The sequence below is a fragment of the Apostichopus japonicus genome, chromosome 4 (genome assembly GCF_037975245.1).
Source record: "Apostichopus japonicus isolate 1M-3 chromosome 4, ASM3797524v1, whole genome shotgun sequence".
Taxonomy (NCBI): domain Eukaryota; kingdom Metazoa; phylum Echinodermata; class Holothuroidea; order Aspidochirotida; family Stichopodidae; genus Apostichopus; species Apostichopus japonicus.
Window position 1 is genome coordinate 10,535,456 of NC_092564.1, and position 19,805 is coordinate 10,555,260.

At 37.9% G+C, this 19,805-nt stretch overlaps 1 protein-coding gene across 15 annotated transcripts in view; it reads right to left on the reverse strand.

Moving 5' to 3' along the window:
* Positions 1 to 542: 542 nt before the first annotated feature.
* LOC139966417 (uncharacterized) overlaps positions 543 to 19,805 on the reverse strand; it is a 386,420-nt gene continuing 367,157 nt past the window's right edge. For 5 of the 15 annotated variants that reach the window (XR_011792591.1, XM_071969385.1, XM_071969386.1 and 2 more), the window contains 7 exons: positions 17,017 to 17,098; positions 16,224 to 16,462; positions 14,174 to 14,247; positions 9,855 to 9,999; positions 7,918 to 8,044; positions 2,684 to 2,817; positions 546 to 1,907 (listed from right to left, as the gene is read on the reverse strand). Coding sequence is in view for 7 of the 15 variants with exons in the window: in XM_071969385.1 (XP_071825486.1) it covers positions 16,374 to 16,462; positions 17,017 to 17,098 (171 nt within the window). In the remaining 8 variants the exon portion in view is untranslated. Of the gene's footprint in view, positions 1,908 to 2,683; positions 2,818 to 7,893; positions 8,045 to 9,854; positions 10,000 to 14,173; positions 14,248 to 16,223; positions 16,463 to 17,016; positions 17,099 to 19,131; positions 19,269 to 19,805 lie in introns of those variants that run through there. The other 10 variants (XR_011792594.1, XR_011792595.1, XR_011792593.1 and 7 more) reach the window with 9 other exon arrangements.

The window sequence follows — 19,805 nt, forward strand, 5'->3', positions numbered from 1 at the left end:
TAGATCCTGGTCTAATACCGAAATGCATCATGTTCCCGACGACTCGGTCGAGTTCGAGACCAGCCACAGTTGCTTTCATAGCACAATTGTACAATTGTTTATATATATATATATATATATATATATATATATATATATATATATATATATATATATATATATTAGTGAGAGAGGAAATATGAAAACGTCAAAATGGAGTTGTCGGTGTAAGGGGTAGGGTGAGGCGCACACCCCTTCCAAAATCATCGATCCGTCACTGGCTACACTATGTGTATAATAGGGATCAGCCCTGTAATTATGTCACTGTTCTTTTTTCTCTTCCCAGTTGCTTGCCCTTTTTTCTACTCCCTCCTTTTCTCCATTTCCTCTATTTCTTCTTTTTCTTTTCCCTTCCTTCCTCCCCTTCTTTCCCCTCTTTTTCCCTTTTTTCTTCTCTCTTTTTTTCTCGCCTCTATTTCTTACCTGGGGGGCGCACGCCCCCAACGCCCCCCTAGATACGCGCGCCCCCAACGCCCCCCCTGGATACGCACCGGATCAAGGTAGTCAGAATTTGACCCTAAGTGACCTTTGACCTCTTCATAGAACATTCAGTTCTAGTACATTTCTGAGCATGAGGATAATCGCAGCTTTGATTTTGATGTCGACAAGGATTTCAGGCTTTTGGCAGCTGATGACTCCAATTTACATTTGACCTCTTAACAGAACTGCTCAAAGTGTAATGCTCAGTGAGGGGGACCTACCACCTAATTATGACATTTTACCGATGCTACAGATATTCACTAAACTAGACTACAAGGTTTTTGTATTTTGGCAGCTGATGACCTCAATTGACATAACTTCAAAATTTCCATCTGTAAATATGAGAAAATTTTCAACATGATACCCTTGAGAAGGGCACTTTTGAAAACATGCAAGAGAGAATAAAAAACCCAGTATTTTTAGGTGCAGGGCAGAGATGGTCTTATGGTATTGCAGAAGTATTCAAGACTATGCATGAAATAAAGATAGATTTCCCCAGAAAAAATTTCTGCCAAACTATTCCTTAAAATTTAGGAGAGCAGTTTTTTCAAGAGTTTTAAGTACAGCTTCCATAACAGTGTTCTCTATTATATCTCTTGCTATTTATGGTGATACAAAAATTTACACACATGGTGATACAAAAAAAAGAAGTAGAAAAGCTTACATATATATACAGTTACATATATATATATATATATATATATATATATATATATATATATATATATATATATATATAAATATTTACATATATATATATGTACATATAGATAGGGAGTACTCTATGCGATTAAGCCCAAAAGGGTTTCTTAGTTGACTTCCTTTCACATTTTTTACTTATTTGTACTTTTATTGTCTTGTTCACCTTGTAATACTATGTGATGAAACAAATAATAATAATAAATATATCTTTTAAGAAGCTGCAACATCGGTGGCTCAAAAAGTTTGTGATCCTGAAAGTTTTAGACCGGCAGGTCTTTCTGGTAGCTGGATCGAATCACATTCCGATTCTTCTTCAACTTTAGTCCTATTTCTAATCCCTTCGGGGGAAACTTCCATCAGCTTGTCATTTTGGATTGATGAAGCGTTCGGCACGTCGCTACCAGAATTGGAACAAACTTTTCTGTCTTCTTCTGCCTTCAGGAGGTTATCGTCTGGTAAGCCTTTCCTGATCTGGTAAGAGTTAGACTGTACTTAACTCGGAGGTGAGATGGAGGCTTTCATGTCCATAATGAGACTAGAGAAGGGATCTGAATCGGCTACAGGGGCTTGGGATTCCAATTTATTGTCTCTGTCTGATGTTTCGTCATCTTCCCAAGTCTCTTCCAAATTTAAGTCTTCTGGAGGTCTCTCAGGGAGCTGTTCCATGGTGGACACCATAGGTGGTTCTGTCCATAAAGGAGTATGAAAGAAAATTACTAGATAGGAATACACAAGCCATGTAAACTAATTTTTAGATTTCTTGACCTTCGACCTCTTTGACGTCATCAATCACGCAGGCATGAGTTAACATGGTTAGGCACCCACCCACCAAGCTTGAACTCGACAGGACTTGGGGTCTAGGAGGAGTTTGCGACATACTTAGTTTTGCTCACTCACTCACGCACACAGACATACACATGCACACTCACTTACTCACATTTTTGATGTGGGGTGAAATACAATATCTCATCTCCCTATTCATTACATGAAGGGAGATGAGATCAAAACAAACTCAACACAAGGTCACAAACAGTTCTGCTTTACAGCAAGAAATAGATAGTGGTCTACTTTAAAATGCACTGTGCAGTTTTCAGTACAGTCAACTGTTTATATTGTAAATTTAAAAATCATATCGTTTAAGCAGCTTATTTTAGCCGCCCACCCCTCCTCCACTCACCCCCACCCCAAATCGAGTTCTATTAACCTTCCCAATCCTTTACAACTTGAGATAGTTTAAAATGTCGTTACCAAGACACAGCGTTACCTTTCAACAAGTTACATTTATGGTAAGTAAACATTCAGTTTGGGATTATCCAATAACTTGTCTCAATACATTGCATTTACTTTTCCCAGTCAGTTTCTTATTTTTGAATTGTTTTACAAAAGAATAAAACATAGATAATATGTTGCCAGCTGACAAAACCTTGCTTAAAATAAAACATGTTTAGAGAGTGAAACTTACTTATGACTGGTTAAAATGTCCCTGTAACTATCGCTACCACTGGACTCCGTGTTCAGAGATGAGCCATGCTTGTACTCGGACTGAGCCGTAGATCTCCTAAATTTTCTATAGCCACTTTTTGTGGGGAGAATAAACTGTAGCGGAAGATGAAAGAAAAGAGGACCAACAATGTAGACAGACAGAGGGTGAAAGAAGAACAAACAAAACACACTCAATGAACGTAAAAATATGTACGTCAGGCAGCAGGTGGATGGCAAAATACCTCTTGCGGTAATGAGCTTAAAAATCATCCATCACTGATAGCAACAACTGCGGTATGCCTTTTAACCCTTTCAATGCCTTAGGTGCCCTCTTGATCATCCTACAACTTTATCATCCAAGTCAGGGCTCTAAGATTGTCCAAAATTGCAGCGAAATTTGTGCCAAGAGCCAGTAAATATTGAGCAGCTGCAGGAAATGTTAAGGTTTTGATGTACAGTTTTCAAAAAACCACTGAAAAAAAAGTTGCTCTTAAAATTCTGTCTATTCTACATGTTTTTTTCTCACTCTGGAAACCATGCCCCTTGGTGCCTTTCACAAGTGTATGTAAATAGCCTTGTTTTCCTACTAAAACTACAAAGTTGCTGTAGTGCCCCTGCTATCTCAATGAAAATCAAAGACAATTTCTAATTCTCTCCCTCGAAATAGTGGCTGTGCCCCTCCGGATTCTTAATGAGAGTACATTAACAAACTGGGTACTTAGGTAACAACTGCAATTGCTGATTCAAGGCACCAAACTGCATTAAATAAAAGCTTTCAATATATAAATATCTCTGCATCCTACCCTCTTGGTTTCTGTTACAGCTTATTGTTGCTCCATTTACTGATACTGTTTATATAATAAACTACTTATTATCGACTTTTGTTTTCCAAAATATTCTGTTTTGATTATTCTTGTGTGCAATTACTCCACCGTAATGTTCAACTACAGTAGTAGCAGTGTGGTCTAACAGTTGAATGTTAAATGGATTCCAGAGGGGTGAGAAAGGTAGGGATTTGGGATGGGTACAGTGACAGGACTCACAGGAGTAAGGATTGGGGAGTACAACAATTACAGCCCATCATATATGGAGGGACTACGCCTACCTGCGTAAAGAAATATGATGTTTGTCCAGATGAAGAACAGATTTATCCTCTAAACTTGACAAAAATATATATATATATATCAGGGTTCTGCCCGGGGTGGATTGAGTGCCGGCAGGACTATCTAAGCTGAGCGCCACCATCGGTTGGCGCGGAGCGTAGAAGAAAATTGTGGGTTTTGGAAACCCCACAGATGGCCGGAACGGCCCTTCCCGAGTATTCTGAGCCACATGTAGACAGCTTTGAAATGAGATCTTATGTCTGGAATTTTTCATAATTAATGAAAAAAGTTAGGACAAAAATCTGGAGCACCAGAGTACAGACCAGCCGGTGGTGCCTATTAAATAAATCATTCAGGCTGAGATGATAATTTTAGATGGGACAGTTACTTACGACAGTTATGATATACACACTGAGCGACAGTGTTACTGTACGTTCGACCCTCCGGCTATGGAGCTGTTTTTTGGAGTTCCTATCGAAAATAAGTGCCGGTCGGAAAAGTCACTTAGGCAGATTGTGGCGGTCGGTAATTCAGCGTGTTGGTCGGGCCCGACCGGCAGCGGCAGAATATATATATATATATATATATAAATATATATATATATGTATATATATAAATATATATATATATGTATATATATAAATATATATATATATATATATATATATATATATATATATATATATATTTATATATATATATATATATATATATATATATATATATATATATATATATTTATATATATATATATATATATGTATGGTAGTTCGTGGAATAGCGACCCATACTTTATTACAGATCAGTACGCCTGACGATTGCTGTACAACCACTTGTACAAGAGTGAAACTCTGATTAGCAATGAACTCTTAATAATTTAATGTTTTTTACAATATATATATATCAATATATATATATCATGCTCTACTTCGGTATTGAGCCCTCTCAACGTTGATAGTATTTTAGCTATATTTTATAGTTTGGCTCCTGAACCTTGGTTGAGCCTCTACTTACTAACAGCAGTACATGCTTTTACAGCTTAGTATGGAACGATACAACATGAACTACTCGGGCAAGAACATTCCTTTGCCATCAACTAGAGAATACTTGAAAAGACTGCTAGAGATGACAGAGAAGCTGATAAACGGATGCGATGGAGAGCATTATTTATCCTGGCCGACACTGACACCGATGCAGAAACGAGTGACACCAGCCGTGACGAGGACAACACCGCCACCACCGATGCATACGGGCTAAAATCGAGATGCGTCCCACCACAAATCCTGGAGTTGGTCTCATTCGAGTCCGATATGCTGGGAATGGTCGAGAACATTAAGTTCAAGGAAGTGACGGAGAAGTTCCTGTCCAACCTCAAGAAGGACATAGAAAACATCACATCCTCTAAAGAAATCTTCGTAGAGGCGGACAAAACCAGGAACATGTACAAGATGGACCCCGCCAAATATGGTGGGTTGCTAACTGTAAACATATCTCAGAAATACAAATATGCGGACCGCAACACCGCCACCGAAGTAGACAATGAATACACAAGTCTAGCTGACAAACTAAAAATAGGTAACCGAATAAATAAAACTGGACCCAAAACGGCTTTCGTGACAATCAAGGACCACAAAGAAATTTTTCAAGATAACACAAAATGCAGGCTAATAAACACAAAAAAACCTGAAATGGGACGAGTGAGCAAGGCCATGCTTGACCACATAAATGCAAACATACCACAAGCGTACTGGAATGGATTAAAAATATACAGGAAAAGAGCAGTCTCACCTTTCTGGTCTTCGATATTGTTGATTTTTACCCTGCAATAAGCAAGGATCTCATACACAAATGTCTAGCATGGGCCAAAGCATACACCAGAATCAGTGATACTGAATACAAGACTATCATGCACGCAAGGCGATCTCTCCTTCACGATCACAAGGGCAAAAGAGAAGAGAGACACAGGTAACCAATTCCACGTCTCAATGGGTGCATTTGACAAAGCGGAAGTTTGTAAATTGGTGGGACTATTCATTTTGAACCAACTGGAGAAAAACCCCGATATCACTGGTTTGGGACTATACAGGGACGATGGGATACCAGTAATGAGGTCATGCTCAGGCAGCAAAGCAGACAGAATACGAAAAGCCCTAATCAAGACCGTTCATACATGTGGACTAAAAATCACTGTCCAAACGAACTTGAAAACAGTCAACTTCCTTGACGTCACTTTGAACATGAATACCAGCGAGTACCAGCCCTACAGAAAACCAAACAACGAACCAATCTACATAAGCCAACACTCGAACCACCCGCCCGCAATAATAAAGAACATACCGCCAGCCATCGAAAGAACAGTTTCTGGTCTATCATCTAACCAGGACACATTCAAGAAAGCAGCACCCACCTACAATCATGCCCTCCGGTCAGCTGGATACAACTATACTATCAAATACCAAAACAAGGAAAACAAAAACACCAAACAGAACAAGAAACGCAGGTCAAGAAAAATCACATGGTACAACCCCACATACAGCAAAAACGTAAAGACCAACTTTGCAGCGGACTTCCTAAAACTCATCGACAAGCAATTCCCACAGACCAACAAGCTACACAAAATCTTCAACTGATCAACAGTCAAAATAAAGTTACAGCTGTATGAGAAACATACAACAGATCATCAAGTCACACAACTCAAAGGTCATGAAAGAAACGAGCCAACCCCCCCAGGAAAAGGCATGCAACTGCCGAGAAGTAGACAGTTGCTCACTTCGCGGCAACTGCTTGTTAATGACGTCATTTACAAAGCCACCGTCACGTCAGGAACCGACAACGCGTCATACATAGGCCTCGCGAGCGGAGAATTTAAGAAGAGATACAACAACCACACCAAATCATTCCAACATGACCGATATAAGAAAGAAACAGAACTCTCTGAACACATCTGGCAACTCAAGGAGAAAAAAGCTGAATATTCAATACACTGGGAAATTGTGTCACAGTCCAGACGCACAAGCGGCAGTCTGGTCTATGCAATCTTTGCAAAGAAAAGCTCCAAATTACCACCCTCAAATGCAACACGCTCAACTAGAGAAGCGAGCGCATCTCTACCTGTAGACATGGCAACAGACACAAAAGGAAACCACCCAGCCATGTCAAACCCAAATGGTAGTTCGTGGAATAGCAACCCATACTTTATTACGGATCAGTAGGCCTGGCAATCACTGAACTCCGAGCAGCAATGGACTCAAAATAGTTAATGTTTATTACAATATATATATATCTATATCTATATATATATATATATATATATAGATAAATATATATCTATAATATATATAGATATATATATATACAGATATATGTATGTATATATATATATATATATATATATATATATATACAAGTAATGCCGTATTATATTCAGATTACTCATACACCTCGTGTATATAGGTTATGCATGACATATTTGCATATCATATATTTATAAATAGTAACTAATGTATATGTTACTATAATCATTAAAAATATATTTTTGTCCGGCATCGCTTTCTGTATGATGTTGTAACGTTCAGCAAGCTCATAAACATATATATATTATAAATATTAGACACTGGTTTTCGTAGGTGGGAGTATACAAATGTATGAACGGGGCGGCTGTCAGCAGTGCACGAGGAAGCACATACAAATCACTTTCACCCACATAGGGCCCCGCTAGTAACGCAGAAAATACACATGATGTTGAGGAATCTGCGTGCAAGTATTAAATCAGCATCATTTCGAGCGTGAGCAAATATGATTTTTTTTGTCTCTGGTTGAAAGGTTAGCAGAGCTTGTCACAAAACAAGTTTTGAAGGTCATCGGGAAAAATTAGTTTCAAGGTTGAGCCTGAACTTAAGAATTGTTTCAAAGTTACTTGTTAGGCTCACTTTATTGTAAGTTGGGCCCACTATTAGTATCTGTCGAATGCAAGTCCGGTCTTGAGATAGTTAATCCAGCGTAACGTTGCAGCATTAAATCGCTCCTTGTGATTATTAGAGCTGTTTGGCAATGATATAGTGTGAGTTTACAGTATTAAACTGTTTACCTATTTTAGCCATGTATATCCTACCATGTAGTCACACAGTGTCTGTATAATATGTCTTCTTTCTCTGTCATTAGGCATTCTTTCTGCTGTTAGTCTTCCCTCAAGCACTACTAGCAGCCTTGGAATTTTGAACTTCTTTGGCCATTAATTCCTATTTTGATAGAAAACAAACAAAATACACTGTTGATTGTTCATAGTTTCAACTTATCAAATATAGTTTCTGTGATTCAACTAATGGCATTCTATGCTGACCAAATGATGGTAAAATAAAAGTACTAACAAGTTATTAAATTGTTTGTTAACAGGTGTTGGACTTCTGAAAATGTTTATGATTCTTATGCGGTCAAATAAAATGTCCTACACATAGACACACAATATTGCTCAACCAATTGCTGAATACTAGTCGGCATGAATAAAGGGTCTGTGGTAGTATACACCTATTAAATGCCCCAATATACACTAAATCAAAAAGTAATGTGATCCCTTAATCTATTTAGCTCTCACAAGCTTAATGCAACCAATAACTGGATAGCTGACAAGTTGGCCATTCATAGCACCCTCAATTTTCTATATCATAACCATGCAGGTTGCTTGTTTACTATGAGAGACTGAAGTTTTCCTCACTTGTAAGCAAACCTCTTTACTCAGCAGAAATCAATTTTTGTATGCTGTTCCAGGGAGGCCTAAATTGGTCTAAACTTACCTCAACTGACCAAATTTTTGTATCACTTGTACTCTCTTTCATGCTCCTTAACATCTCTGCCAAGAAAACACCAGACCCTAATTGATAACATATCAAGAAAGTTGTTCTCCTGTTGCTTTTTCTGAATGAGAACACTTGTGGTGGATTGATGTAAATGCTAATAGGATTATGCCATCTTAACTAACAATTGAAATTTTTTAGACTCCACATTAAACCTCTTTTAATGATTGTTTGAGAAGTTGTGACTTACACCCAGGGACGTGGCTAGAGGGGGGGGGGGGGTGTCTCACCCCCGAACTTGATAAAACTGACGATAGTTGGAAAATTGGAGTGCGACAGTTGGAATTTCCGACTGTCGCACTACAGTTTATCTAGGCCTATTCATATATTCCTGTGATTGTGAATGACCTAAAAATTGAAAAATTTCGGTCAAAATTGGCCTTTAATCAGTCATATTTACCACGTTTGTCTTGCCACTTTCATAAATTGTATCTCGCGATTCTTATACTCCACCACACAAAACTTGGTATGATTTTGAATACTCCACAAAAATGCCTAATAGAACTACCGTCATAGGCGTAGGGGCCCAATATGATTTGGGGGGGCTGATTTGGGAAATATATAGCCAAAATTGTTCATGTTTCACGTGTTACACATGTCAATGTGCATATCATATAGTCATGCACCGGTTTTTACATCGCATGCCAATAACATGCAATCATATGCTGTGTTATTACCCTTCCATATTGGTTAGAATTATTGGGGAAGTCAATACAATATTTATGGTAATAATAATATCAGTTTAACCATTGAAAAACATATTGCAAATTATCTTTCTTTCAGTAGGTAAAAAACATTTGGTTGGGGAGGCTAATAACTTTGTGAAGTGAGCGCCAGTGGAGACAAATGTATCGAAAAAAAGTTCAGAACAAAAGTGCAGTCAGTCGCGAAAGACGCCACTGAATAGGTCACTAGGAAATTGTTATATTTTAATGGGTAAAAGGAAAGATATGTTTGGTAGGCGTGCAACAACATTGAAGCCAGGTAACAGGTTCGGTTTTACAGCTCGTACAGCTGATGCCAACCGCACTGGTGACATGCCTACCCCTTCTGATGTGGCACCTATTCCTCTTGCAAACTTAGATATGAAGAATTTTGTGGGACTTGGCTCAAAGGTTGTGTTTGGATGCATTCTCTGAAGATACAAAGGTACTGTAAGCTCTTGCCCATCTACAAAGGTTTAAACCAAGAAGCAAACCTGGCAAGAATCCCACAGAACTAAACATTGCACAGCTTGCATCAGATGTAGATCAGTTCAAGTGCAGCTCATAGATTGCTCAGCAGCATCTCTCTTCCCAGTCCCGCTGTCAGAACACTACAAAAGTCAGCCAACCAGTTTGGACCTGCAATAGAAGAAATGAATGAAAATGATATGTCAGAAAAGGGGTGTATAAAGAAGACACTGCAACTGCATGGCCTCTCAAAAGACTCTCCAATTTTTGCAGAATATGATCGTCAATATCATACCTGTCTGTGTAATGCAAAAAGTAAGACTCCATTTGTTCGTGCAAGCCAATACAGAGATGTAATTGTTGAGAATGTCACCATGGATAAATTTAATTTTGATTACAATCACAGTAACAACTGTAACTTAATTGGTGAAATGAATAGAAGAAGGGGTTACAAGTTGCAATTTCCAGGCAATGAGGGCTGTTCAGTAAAGATGCCAATGTCAAAGATGAACAGAATGGTGGAAAGATTTGTGCATCCATATTACTTACTGGTAAGAACCCACTAAAGGAGAAGTGCCTAACAACTGATGCTGATGGCAAGGCATGTAAAGGGTTCACTGGTACAATGGCTGCAGCTACTCATTTTGAAACAGAGAACCATATGCTGTTAGACCAAGTTCACCTACTCAAGTCACTCCGCAGGGCACTGGCTAAAGCAGTACTCTCCTCTGATATGGGTCAATCCATGCCAAATCAACAGTGGCCTCCACGTCGACCCTCTCAGAATCGCCTGAAATTGATATGGTGTCTTGCCATATGTCTCAAAGGATGAAATTGGGCAAAAAAAAAATTTTAAAAATTTTCGTTGCTAGGATACGGCCCCGCCTAGCAACCAAATCCAGATTGCATTTTAAGAGCACTTAATTTGTGTCAAGTTTGGAGGCATTTTTTGCATAAATGTAAAGTATTTTATGTCTGATATTGCAGATATTGTGGAAGACATGTGGCCAGTCTTCGAATTTAGCTAATTTTGAGGAAAATTTACGGTCTCAATTTTTCGTAACAGGTAATTAAAATGGCAGAAAATGAGATAGGGGTCTTTTCTGGCCCTACTTTGAGTGTGCTCTATATTCACAAGCAGAGGCATGTTTGAGTTTTAATTTCCATAGGATCCTTGTCCAGTGGTAGTTGTACCGGAAAAGTGCAAAAAAAAAGTCAAGCGGGTCGTACGTTTTACGAACAGCGCCCTCAAACTTAAGAAATCTCACTTCTGGCCCTAATTGGGGGTCCATTTTGGGCCTGTGGGTATTTTTTTTTTTTTTTTAAATAGCATTTTTCAGGAGCGTATTGACCCTATTTTTAAAAACTCAAGTCAAAAAGTTGTGTATTTTGTGTTATCTAGTCAAATTTACGACTCGAAAATTGCGAAAATCACTTCGTTCATATGTATGAAAATGCTTGCACAAGCCGATTTGAGTAATTCAAATGACAACAACTTCTTAGCATTAGCATACAGGTGCTTAACAATTAGGAGGGTGGTCCACTAGCATAAGGACTACACATAAACTGCATTTTCAGGGTCATATGCCCAACGATGCCTGTGAACAGCACCCTCAAACATCACATTTTACCAATATTTTGGGCTATTTTGGGCATTTCAAGGTCAAATTTGGTCACAATTAAAAGTTTTTTTTTCGGTTTTTAATACAAAATTAGTAAGATATGTATAGTTATGATGCACAGAATGAGCTAAAACATCTTTTATATTAGTTATTAATGCTCTGATGAGCAGCTTAAAGTGGCGTATATGAGAGTTACATCAGCTCTACAGAAACATGCTTGCGAGGGCAAACAGTGGTAAAATTGTATCTTCATTCAAGGAGATGTTAAACAACATTAGAAACTATTGAAATGTATTTATTCAAAGTGTTCTGTCTAATACTCTTTGACTCCCTCTCACCCCCACCCCCCCCCCCCAGCACCCTCCCCATAGTGCACTATGCAGATTTGTATACACACAGTATGTGACTGACTTTTACTGCATAGAGACTGCATAAACATGCATTCAAGGTATACTGAATTATTTGGTATGGTAATCTTCTGCTTCAAATTGTCTGTATGCATGTAACCCACCCCTCCCACCCACATCCTCTACCCAACCCTATATCAGAATAGAAAATGAATGTGAACCAGTGCATACAGTGTGCACTATATATGTGTGTACATGTTCTGTACAGTGTTATTTTACACCAAGTACTATTTAAATACACACTGTCCACAATCATCAATCGATAAAAAAAGTTGAAAATCGATAAAAAACAAATAATTTCATTAAGATTTAGACTACTGCGGGCACGGTTGTCAACGTAGTTTCAACGAAACTTCCACGAAAGTTATCGGGATCAACAACGGCAAAGGCAATTCTAGACATATCAAGGTTGTGACCTACGTTGAATCCTTAGTGTAACTACAGCCGTTTTCAGACTATACCAGAAGTGGCCGAGGAATATTACAAACGTTGCAAAAGTTTGATTGTATATAAGACAGAGTAAGTTCTGTACTAGGTGTTTGAAAAATTATTTGGCTAGGATAATAAAAACTGGTCTTGGTCGATCGTAACAAGTACTTAAGTTATAGGCTAGTATTAAACTAAGATAAGTTTAAGTAACTCACCAATGAACGCAGCTTCAGAAAAACAAGAAATAAAAAAAAAATTTACACAATGAAACAGTCGTAGCTGGATATCAAAGAGAATTTTTTTTCCAATAAATTCCTGTGTTACTTGACGTACTACAGTACCGTTTACCGCACTCACTTTCAAACCAAAAAATCTCCCCCCGGCTTCAATGCACACAAAATAAAAAACATCCTGTTACTTTCCCCCTAACCCAGCTACTGTAAGTTGCCCGCGAATGCAGATGGACTGCCCTGGTAATTAAGGTCGCAGCCTGGGTCTGGGCCACCTACAGTATGCTGCTTACATGTGCATTCCCTACCCTGGATATCCCCAGCGACCAAACATTTTTGAGAGGCCTAGTCCAATCATAAACCTGGCTTTGTCAAATTCACGCCTACCATCTGTTAATTAGCATAGTATTTATCTTCGTGGGGGGTTTAGCATTGCAGAACCTTAAGCTGGCTTACTCTAGAAGCAAACATTATTTTGCCCCTACTGTTCATAATGGAATGGATGTTACCTGTAACTAAGTTAATTGAAAACCAAATATTCATTCATATATATATATATATAAGTAGAACAATCCAGCAGGGATAGCAAGTTTATCTTGAATAAACCAATCAGAAGTTGTGCTTTTAATAGAACTTGAAAACACCTGGCCAGCAAAAGAGTTGCAAACAATTGTTTCCATGACTACTAAGAAAATAAAGCAGTGGCTTGGGCCCAAGTTGGGGAGAAACCTGTGGAAAATGAATATATTTTCATTGCTTATTTGAGTATTGTATATTGGGAAGAGCTGATCGAACATTACTGGGGAGGGCTTTCAACTGGCCTGACGGCATGTAAATTTAATTTAATGAGAAGGGGGTTTTTATGGGTCTCCCGGTATGCGTCACATGAGAAGTAAATGTTTTGTTTTTCGATTTTATCATCATTTTTCAAGTGGAACAGCTCATAAAATCATATCAATCAAATATCCTTCCTAAGTTTTACTAATCAGGAATGTTTGACAAGGCATGCAATGCATCGTTCGAAAATGTAATTTTAAACTAGAATTGAAAATGAACGACATAAAACAATATCTGTGAAGCGTGTGGAGCACAACTTTGAATATTCGTTGTGAAAGAAAACATAATGAACAATGTTTACTGCGTAAATAAATGTTGCGGAACTGGTATAGAGAAATTACGTACTGCAGCTTACATCAGAGAAGCTCATAAATGACACAGGTGGATAGAGCGCATCAAAATTCGGTTTAGGAAATCCCTACACAGCTGACAAAAGTCGATATCTCCTTCCGTTTTCGAGTTATAGGCGATTTTGTGTTTTTGCGATATGGTTTTCAGTATATTTTCATTCAATAAAGTCGTTTTTTTTTGTGTGTTATAAGAGTGTGACCTAACAGATATTTCACTAACCATTTAACCGTATAACCTGCCGGTAGGTTAAACTTTTAAACGCTGTTTCCCGATTGCGGCTTTTTCGACGTAATGTCACTCAACTTTTAATGAAAATAGGACATTATGAGTACAATAATTAAGGGTTTTTTTTTTCTCAAAAAAGTAGCAATTCAGGCAACAAGACAACGATCAATGTATGTTAATTACTAATTAGGCCCAATAATAATGCGAACATTACGTGTAATAATTGATGAAAAGAATAACACACCTGATCAGTATATCGTGGTCTTCAGAAGTTCAGATCACTGAATTTATATAACTCGGCCTTCGGTAACATCGTAACTTTTGAAGAAAAAAAACAATATATTTGTCTATCTATCACAAGATTTTAAACAAAAACTCGCCTAACTTAGCAAACTTACCCACCTTTCCTGCTTACTCATTAAAAGTCATGTTTAGAAAACAAATTACGCACGCACGTGTTTTGCGATGGGTTGTAGCAGCCTCCGATTTCATTTACTTTCTCTTGTGTCACATACATGATACAGTACTTTACATTTGATACAAAAGTTTCAACAACAGCTTCCCAAAATTGATGTTGCAATAGGTTAAATTTTAACCGCGCAGCGCAGTACCATTCATAATTTGCATATTACACCAAAATTTACACTCGGCGTCCCGATGGCAGAAGAATGTAACATCATGTTCAATATGTTGTGTCGTTCCCATGGTGCCATGAACTTGGGCAAGTTCAAATGTCAATGACCTACTTATGTTCTATGACCAATGTCAGTGGGAATTATGTGTGTAAAAACTCAAATTTTTTCCATGTGTTATATATATATAGAAGTTTTACGTAAGCGGAGCAAATTTTGGGGCGGCTCGTTGATTGTGAGGAAGCACTTATCTAAGCATCAATATTTGTGAAAAATATCGTAAGGTTTATCATTTTCATTCATTTTCTTTTATGTTTGCCGCAATCCGGCCCGCAATGCATGCACAGTATAATACCATGTGTGAAAAAATGGCTGTATACGTGCGGACCTGAGAGAGCCAACTGGCCGTGTTGTTAATCCGTGTTGTTAATGTTATTAAGATACTTTCTAGAACGACCATTTGCGTCTTTTGGCATCAACATATTTTCACATGGTATTTCACCATGCCATTGATCGGTGTAAAGGGGTGATATATGTCGCAAATATAAACTGAGAAAACGAATTGACGACACTATCATGAGCTTGTGACTATAGTTATATTGAACACATTATTCATGCCTAAAACATCGTTTTTCTGCTTGTTATTGAAAGTTTGCAGTACATTACTCAGTTCTTTACATATTTTTAAATAATTTTCATGTTTAAAATGTATTTGATTTTTTTTTTTCAACTTTCCGTTTATACGGTTTGTGATTTTCAAAACGGATAGTGCATTTGCGGCCGGTTAAACAGTTAATCGTTTAAACGGTCACACCCTTAGTGTGTTATCTTGTTCGGATATGATCCGAAATGAAAGTAATAACTGTTAAGTTTTTCCACTTCTGGTATAAAATTATTCCATCAAAGTTAACCTGATTAACATGTCTCATGCCAAATCTATATTAAACAAAATATAAAAATATAAAAAGAGAAAACGCATTTTTGAAAAATGGAAACGTTCTAGCAGAATGGGCGGGGCATCTTTATTTTGCTTCAAGTAACATGTTTTCGCTCGGAAACAAAGTTTCATACTTCAACTCTAATAAAAAACCAAATTTACATCTCTTAAGAATAACTATTTTCGCAATCTGCAAGTAAATCAAGTTTATTTATGTCCATTCATTGTTATTTTAATGGTTAAACAGCACTCCAACTTATCTGGAAGGGTGCCTCGTGGTACATAGCTTGTACTGCAACCTCCAAGATAGCCTGGCAAAGTTAAGACTTATGTCACTGTGTTTGGGGTTCAGTCAGAAAACGTCCCCCATCAGTTTTACTACATGTTTCTTTGAGTGTTACTACTCATGCAAGCCTGAGAATGCTTTTGTAAATATTCTTGCTTTCAAACGACTGTACCAAAGTCTAATTGATACTAATAAACGAAGTTACGCGTTTTCCGACGTTTCGCTTTACCACATATTGATCTTCTATTTCGTTTCAAAAAGAATTTCAATGCATCGTTGAAAATTCCACGTAGGAAATGACTGAGATCACCAATCGTTAAAATTTGTGGAATTTCGATAAAAATCGGCAAATTTCGATAAAAAACGAAGAAATTTGTTTATTTTCCTTTTAACAAATTTCAACGGGAGTTCAGCGAAATCAGTACTGTAAATGAAATACCTGAGACACCCACCGGCAGCAAACGTTTATGGTCCACTCAGTTTCAGACTTCCACTCAAAAAGCAGAGGTAGTTAATAATGCTTTCAAGTTTCCAATCCAAAACATAGCACAAACATTTCACGCAACAGTCAGTACAGGGACCACAAACATTACAAATAAAGGGCCTGAAGAGTCCATAGCCAGGAAGATGGAAGCTGCAGGATTAGAGGTGAGCTCAAATAGTCCATGTATTCAGACTCTGAAACAGATGCAAAGGAAACAACAGTATGATAGACTATATAAGAGAGACAGAGCATACAGAAGGAGGAGAGCACAACTCAGAGACAGAGAGAGTACAAGCTACATGGTAGAACTAAAAACATAAACCAGTCCAGTGATAGATGACATATCAAAAAAGATGTCTCCTGTTGCTTTTTGGCACTTTTTCTGAAGAAGCACACTTGGTGCGGATTGATATAGAAGCTAATAGGAGTATGCCAGCTTAAGTAACAGTTGACATTTCTAAAATCCACTTTAAACCTCTTTTTATGATAGTTTCAGAAGTAATGACCTATATAGTTTTTTATCCCTGTCTATTGTGTGAATCTTCATATGGTGTCTCACACATGTTGTACAGTCTATATGAATAATACAGTACTGAACTGTAAACAAGTGAGTTCCCAATGGTTGACATATTCCCTAGTGTGATTAGAAGTCATTCCATCAGCATGGCTGGCATCTACTGCATGTCTAAATTGTGCTTGGGTCCACAGAATGTGTTTTAAGCACAGTCCCTCAGTTGGTGCTACTTACCCCCTCTGGTGGAAACTTGACGCAAGTTGGCCTTCTTCCCTGTGAAAATGTGATCACTCCCTGTATCGAGTAAACTCTGGCCCTAAAATGAAAGAGAAAAGTTACTTGTTACTTTGGCATTGCTTTTCAAAGGTACTGTATTTTGTCAGATTTTGTTGCAAAAACTACTCAGGGGAGCTATGTACTAGCTGTGACCAGATCTAGAATGAGGGCGCTGTTCAAGCAACATTCCTAAATCGTTGTAGTAGATCATATTGACTAGTTTCTCAGGCAGTGTAAGTCTTGTCTTGTATCATTCTATGTGCAGCTATTCAACTGCTTAGACTTCCAATAAATGCTTATAACCATTTAAGCATTTGTATACAAACAAAGTAGTGAATAGGTCACTGGAATTTTGTTGAAATTTGAGGATAAAAAACTGATTATTATTATGAAGAATGGGTACGGCAGGTCTCACAACTGATGCTGATGGCAAGGCATGTAATGGGTCCAGTAGAACAATGGCTGCAGCTTATCATTCTGATGTAGTACACCTAAACAGGTCTCTCTACAGAGCACTGACTAAAGTAGTACTCTCCTCTGATATATGACGAAATCTACAGTAAACAGGTTAGTAAATTTGCAAGTCTTATTAAGGGCCTGTCACAGTGCTATGATGGCTCACAGAGACACAAGCAATGGATGTGACACCTCCACACATAGGCTGTTGTGGCATATGTGGGAGATGTGAAATGATTTGGTACTTAAAAATTAATTTCTTTGCACAATACTTTGAAGAGCAGATGCTGGAATGTGGCTCTCTCTTAGCTGCCAGGGATAGCATTGTGCGGATAATGCCATATGCTGGTGCCCCTGGCATACTGATGGTGTAGGCACCTGTCCACATCCTGCATCCCTTTGTGTAACTTGCTGGGGCTGATGTATATTTTGCCACTTTTGCATTTATTTCATCAGCCCATGCCATCCAATCTTAGTCTGACATTGTGAAGGTGTGAGCTTTCCAGTTACAAATGTGTTACTGTATACAGGCCTATCCTTATTCTGATTGCAGTCTGGGTCTCAATAAAACTGATTCTTACACCATATATATTACGTGTAATGTATGCATTTAAATTCTGACTGTCGCTTTTTGCTCTGCTAGGTACACAGTATTAGTGCTGATAGTCGACTCTTACTTTTGTAGTTGATTAATCGCATAGCTCTTCTCGCGATACTCGGTTACAGTTATGGCATCATCACTGTCATTTCTACATTGCAGAAATACAGTCAAACAAACCTTTCTCCATGGTGCACTGTCCGTATTTGTTCTTTCAAGTCTTAATGTGTGATGTCTAATTCATGTTAAAACATCTACCAAACAAAAACTGTCAACAAATTTCAATATTCAACATTTCTTAAAATCCTCCAAAGTAAATCAAAAACTTTGGAATGGATCTACAAGGCTACTACAACTACTAGCACTAATGACAGCAAAAAAATGAATAGATGCAACACCCTGTAGCGGTGTGATTATTACTATGCAAGAGTTTTCTGTAGAAGGACGTTCACCTTCTAGGCTAGGCTTTAGCCTAGCGTGATAGCACGCACATATTATGACACATTGAAATGAAACTTCACCGCAATCGACACACTCTATCAGACATATGATACATGTGAACCACTGGCCAGAAACTGTAAACATGCATGTTTGAAGAAATTACAAATTCTATGGCAATCATTAAAGATTAATAAATTTGGGAATTTGCAATTATGCGCAATGATGAAACATTGCTAGGACTAAATGTTGCACTGCAGAACAATCGTACTGTACTACTAACAAGTAAACGCATGAATCTAACCTGAACAGGTGCTTACTGATTTTTAACACAGCACAGTTCTAGTGTAGCATTGTAAGAACCTGTGTTTGCGATATTTGCTGACAAACTGCTTAAGTGTTGTTTTTGATAGGTTAGGCTATTTTTCAATAGCAGATTGTGTGTAGTGCTAGCTTTAGTCCAGTAATCGCAACTTAGGTTTTGAGAGCGATTAATCAAACTTCCAAAGTGTAATCGCGACTACTGGTGATTAATCGATCACGACTATCAGCACTACACTGTATAAAAGTAGACTACTTACCAGATGTACAACTTCAGTTCCTCAGGTTTTACTTGTTCTATAGCTTAACATTGAAATTAGTGGCTCCTTATACCATCCGTTACTGTACTACTACACATTTCAATAACACACAGATCAAAACAACAGACACAGGTAGTACAGTGGTCTCTACAGGCCATGAACATGTTCTTCCAGTCTAATTATTACTTCGTCAGTGCATTTTGGGGCACATGGTGTACCAATGGGTTGTTACTTCCGTGTCAATCTCGTGCCACATTGCGAAATTTTGGTGATTTTTCACAAAATTTGCCCCCAAATCACTCAAGCGTAAAATGATGAGACGTTTTTGTCATATTCCGTGATTACATATCATAACCAATACCCCTTTAGGTATACTTAAGGCTCATAGAGTCTAAAATGGCAATTTTCAAATTTTTACTTATTATGGCCACGACATGAAAATTTCAACATCCTGTATTTTTGGGATCCATCTAAGCATGTTCTCTAGAACATATATCAACAATTCTGCCAGTTAAAAACTTGATTTTTCCCTTCCAAAATTTTTTTCGTAATCTCATGACCTAATGTGACAGCATTTTAGGAACACGCTTTGCTCTCGCTGTTTCCTCCGAACATCATACCTACACCGACAAGTGTACATAAATACACAAAACAATCACTAACAAGTCAGCGCG